Source organism: Micromesistius poutassou (assembly GCF_964030765.1).
Source record: "Micromesistius poutassou genome assembly, chromosome: 15".
Classification (NCBI taxonomy): Eukaryota; Metazoa; Chordata; class Actinopteri; order Gadiformes; family Gadidae; genus Micromesistius; species Micromesistius poutassou.
In genome coordinates, this window is record NC_140285.1 from 2160291 (window position 1) to 2165290 (window position 5000).

The following is a 5000-nucleotide window of genomic DNA, read 5'->3' on the forward strand; positions in this document are numbered from 1 at the left end:
CCTTCAACGCTGCCCAGGGGATCCTCACCGGACAGGTCCTAACACTGCCACACCACACTGCCACTACACTATACTGTACTACACTGTACAGACACTAGCACTACACTACACTGTACTCGTGACACTAGCACTACACTGCACTACCACCACACTGCCCTACACTACACTACCACTCTCTCTCTCTCTCTCTCTCTCTCTCTCTCTCTCTCTCTCTCTCTCTCTCTCTCTCTCTCTCTCTCTCTCTCATATATATATAATCCCTCTCTTTCTCCAGCTGTGTAATGCGGTGGCGATCGTCCGCCCCCCAGGGCACCATGCTGAGCGTGAGTCCGCCTGTGGCTTCTGTCTGTTTAACACCGCCGCTCTGACCGCCCGCTACGCCCAGTCCCTCCCCGGCCACGCCCCTCTGCGCGTCCTCATACTGGACTGGGACATTCACCATGGCAACGGCACTCAGCACATGTTCCAGGAGGACGACAGGTGAGACGGACGGCGTGCTAATGCTCCCTAGCATCAGCTACCAACTATGAAGACAGACCAGATGAATGACTAGCCTAGCTTAGGTAGCCTTAGCTGGTAGCTTAGGCTACCAGCTAAGGTTACCAGCTTAGGCTTAGGCTACCAGCTATGGTGGTAGCTTAGGCTACCAGCTAAGGTTACCAGCTTAGTCTTAGGCTACCAGCTATGGTGGTAGCTTAGGCTACCAGCTAAGCTAACATAAATGACGCGTTGTCGGTAGATAACTGCTATGCTTACAGATATAAATTATGTTTTGGCTGGAGCGGGAACCTATGCTAACAGCAATGCTTACATCCCTCCCTCCTATCAGCGTCCTCTACATCTCTCTCCATCGCTATGACAACGGAACCTTCTTCCCCACCTCCGAGGACGCTGACTGTGATAGGGTGGGCGTCGGCCGGGGGGCGGGCTTTAACGTCAACATCCCGTGGAATGGCAGACCTATGGGAGACTCCGACTACCTGGCGGCCTTCCATCACATAGTCCTGCCCATCGCTACTGAGGTACAGACAGACTGACAGACAGGTAGAGAGACACACTGAGGTTAGTCTAGTCTAACCCAGGCCTCTGGTCTAGTCTAACCCAGGTCTCTGGTCTAGTCTAACCCAGGTCTCTGGTCTAGTCTAACCCAGGTCTCTGGTCTAATATAATCCAGGTCTCCATGGTCTAGTTTAACCCAGGTTTCTATGGTCTAGTTTAACCCAGGTCTCTATGGTCTAGTTTAACCCAGGTCTCTATGGTCTAGTTTAACCCAGGTCTCTATGGTCTAGTTTAACCCAGGTCTCTATGGTCTAGTTCAACCCAGGTCTCTATGGTCTAGTTTAACCCAGGTCTCTATGGTCTAGTTTAACCCAGGTCTCTATGGTCTAGTTTAACCCAGGTCTCTATGGTCTAGTTTAACCCAGGTCTCTATGGTCTAGTTTAACCCAGGTCTCTATGGTCTAGTTTAACCCAGGTCTGGTCGTGGTCTCCGCTGGTTTCGACGCGGCCCGGGGAGACCCTCTAGGGGGGTACCATGTGACCCCTGAGGGATACGCCCACCTCACCCACCTGCTCTCCCCATTGGCTGGAGGAAAACTACTCATCATCCTTGAGGTAGGAGAACTCATCCTAGAGCTACATGACTAACCTGACCTAGGAACTCATCCTAGAGCTACATGGCTAACCTGACCTAGGAACTCATTCTAGAGCTACATGGCTAACCTGACCTAGGAACTCATCCTAGAGCTACATGGCTAACCTGACCTAGGAACTCATCCTAGAGCTACATGACTAACCTGACCTAGGAACTCATCCTAGAGCTACATGACTAACCTGACCTAGGAACTCATCCTAGAGCTACATGACTAACCTGACCTAGGAACTCATCCTAGAGCTACATGACTAACCTGACCTAGTAACTCATCCTAGAGATACATGACTAACCTGACCTAGGAACTCATCCTAGAGCTACATGACTAACCTGACCTAGTAACTCATCCTAGAGCTACATGACTAACCTGACCTAGGAACTCATCCTAGAGCTACAGGAGACACTGACCTTACCTAACTCATCCTCAAATTCCGATCTCTCTCTCTCTCTCTCTTTCTAGGGGGGTTATAATTTGACCTCCATCTCGGACTCCATGGCGATGTGTACCAGTGTGTTGCTCGGCGACCCTCCCCCCCCACTAGTCACACCCCTCCCCCCTCCCCATAACAGCGCCATGGCGACCATCAACAAGGTGATGCGATGCCATGCCCCCTACTGGACAGCTCTCAGAATAACAAGTAGGTTGTGTGTGTGTGTGTGTGTGTGTGTGTGTGTGTGTGTGTGTGTGTGTGTGTGTGTGTGTGTGTGTGTGTGTGTGTGTGTGTGTGTGTGTGTGTGTGTGTGTGTGTGTGTGTTCTACATTATCATGGTAACCATTGGTCACCTTTAACACGTTGGTCTCCCCTCCAGTTCCACGGTCTCTCCGTGAGTCCTTGCCCTCCCCAAAGCATCATGGGAGACGTAGTTCTAAAGGGAAAGGCAGGAAGTCTGACACACCAAGCAGAGCGGCTGCGCCCCCAGCAGGCCTGGAGCAGAACTACAAGGTAAACCACAACATCAAACACAGGTCCTGTTGTGTGTTTGTCATCCTTATGTCCTCTCCTTGTTGCCTCTCCTTGTTTCCTAACTCTGATATTCCTCCTCAGGACTCAGGCTTAGACCAGCTCACTCAGGGATTTGCCACTCTGGATATCCACCAAGCTACCTCAGCCAATCAGATGCCTGTATCCCCAGAGGTGGGCGGGGCTAGACGGAAGGTTGTCCCTCAGAAGAGTCGGAGTGAGGAGGAAGTGAAGCCCTCGCCTCAGCGAGGGACAGCTGAGGACAGCCAATTAGCTGTCAGCAGGGTGGAGGACAGCCAATCAGAAGCCGCAGTTGGCGTGGCAGGGGCGGAGCCTGAGGAGCAGGGGGCCTGTGGTTGGTCCAAACCTCCTGTCAACCTGGGGATCAGCTGTGGAGACGCGGGAGGGGTGAGAACCCCCCGAGACTATACCGGAACAAACCAGAATAACCACTAGACTATACCAGAACATACCAGAACAAACCAGAACAAACCAGACCAAACCAGATCGTACCAGACCATACCAGACCAAACCAGATCGTACCAGACCATACCAGAACAAACCAGACCGTACCAGACCATACCAGAACAAACCAGACCGTACCAGACCATACCAGAACAAACCAGACCGTACCAGACCATACCAGAACAAAGTCTAAATCTTGTTAGACCAAACCAGACCTAACAAGATTTATACTTGACAGCTGTACAAGACTAGACTTGACTAGATCTGACTGTACCTGTCTGTGTCTGCCTGTCTGACCGCCTGTCTGTCTGTATGTCTGTCTGCCAGTCTGACTGCCTGTCTGTCAGTCTGTCTGTCTGACCGTCTGCCTGTCTGTCTGTCCAGGGCCCTCTGTACGTGGTGGACCCCCTCCCTTGGTGTCCTCACCTGGACTGTGTTAAGCCCCTCCCCCCTTCAGGGATCGACGTGGGCCGGGCCTGTCTGGACTGCGGCTCTGAGGCCGAGAACTGGACCTGTCTCACCTGCTACCAGGTAACACCTGTCTCACCTGCTTACAATCCTGTCTCACCTGGTAACTACCTGTCCACTTGGTAACTACCTGTGTCACCTTGTTACTATCTGTCTCCCTGATTACTACCTGTCTCACCTGGTAACTACCTGTCCACTTGGTAACTACCTGTGTCACCTTGTTACTATCTGTCTCCCTGATTACTACCTGTCTCACCTGGTAACTACCTGTCCCACCTGATAACTACCTGTCTCAACTGATAACTACCTGTCTCACCTGGTTAACTCCCTGTCCCACCTGGTTAACTCCCTGTCCCACCTGGTAACTACCTGTCCCACCTGGTAACTACCTGTCTCACCTGACAGGTAGTTACCACCTGGTAACTACCTGTCTCACCTGGTAACTACATGTCTCACCTGGTAACTACCTGTCTCACCTGGTTAACTCCCTGTCCCACCTGGTAACTACCTGTCTCCCCTGGTTACTACCTTCCTCCCCTGGTTAGTGGTCTCACCTGGTAACCATGGTAACCATGACACTGTGTGTTTCCAGGTGTTCTGCGGTCGCTATGTCAACGAGCACATGGTGGTCCACGGCGTGGTGGCAGAGCACCCCATCGTCCTCAGCTTCTCTGACCTGTCGGTGTGGTGCTACCGCTGCGAGGCCTACCTGCACAACAAGGTACCACCGGGATCAGCTAACCCCGGGACGCGAGGCAGCATTAGTGAGAGACAGTGAGCCATCATGAGGTAGGGATAGTCAGCCATCATGAGGTAGGGATAGTCAGTCATCATGAGGTAGGGATAGTCAGTCATCATGAGGTAGGGATAGTCAGTCATCATGAGGTAGGGATAGTCAGTCATCATGAGTTAGGGATAGTCAGTCATCATTAGTTAGGGATAGTCAGCCATCATTAGTTAGGGATAGTCAGTCATCATGAGTTAGGGATAGTCAGTCATCATTAGTTAGGGATAGTCAGCCATCATTAGTTAGGGATAGTCAGCCATCATTAGTTAGGGATAGTCAGCCATCATTAGTTAGGGATAGTCAGCCATCATTAGTTAGGGATAGTCAGCCATCATTAGTTAGGGATAGTCAGCCATCATTAGTTAGGGATAGTCAGTCATCATGAGGTAGGGATAGTCAGTCATCATTAGTGAGGGATAGTCAGCCATCATTAGTTAGGGATAGTCAGCCATCATTAGTTAGGGATAGTCAGCCATCATTAGTTAGGGATAGTCAGCCATCATTAGTTAGGGATAGTCAGCCATCATTAGTTAGGGATAGTCAGCCATCATTAGTTAGGGATAGTCAGCCATCATTAGTTAGGGATAGTCAGCCATCATGAGTTAGGGATAGTGAGTCATCATGAGTTAGGGATAGTCAGTCATCATTAGTGAGGGATAGTCAGTCA

General features: G+C 51.0%; 1 protein-coding gene across 1 annotated transcript in view; it reads left to right on the forward strand.

Annotated features, from left to right (window-relative positions):
* Positions 1–5000, forward strand: part of hdac6 (histone deacetylase 6) — a 13310-nt gene that overhangs the window by 6805 nt on the left and 1505 nt on the right. Inside the window, exons 19-27 of the mRNA XM_084479421.1 lie at positions 1–35; positions 275–480; positions 830–1022; positions 1465–1614; positions 2112–2289; positions 2462–2595; positions 2698–3021; positions 3463–3609; positions 4139–4267. The exon at positions 1–35 is cut by the window's left edge and continues 134 nt beyond it. Coding sequence (XP_084335547.1) covers positions 1–35; positions 275–480; positions 830–1022; positions 1465–1614; positions 2112–2289; positions 2462–2595; positions 2698–3021; positions 3463–3609; positions 4139–4267 — 1496 coding nt within the window. The remainder of the gene's footprint in view (positions 36–274; positions 481–829; positions 1023–1464; positions 1615–2111; positions 2290–2461; positions 2596–2697; positions 3022–3462; positions 3610–4138; positions 4268–5000) is intronic.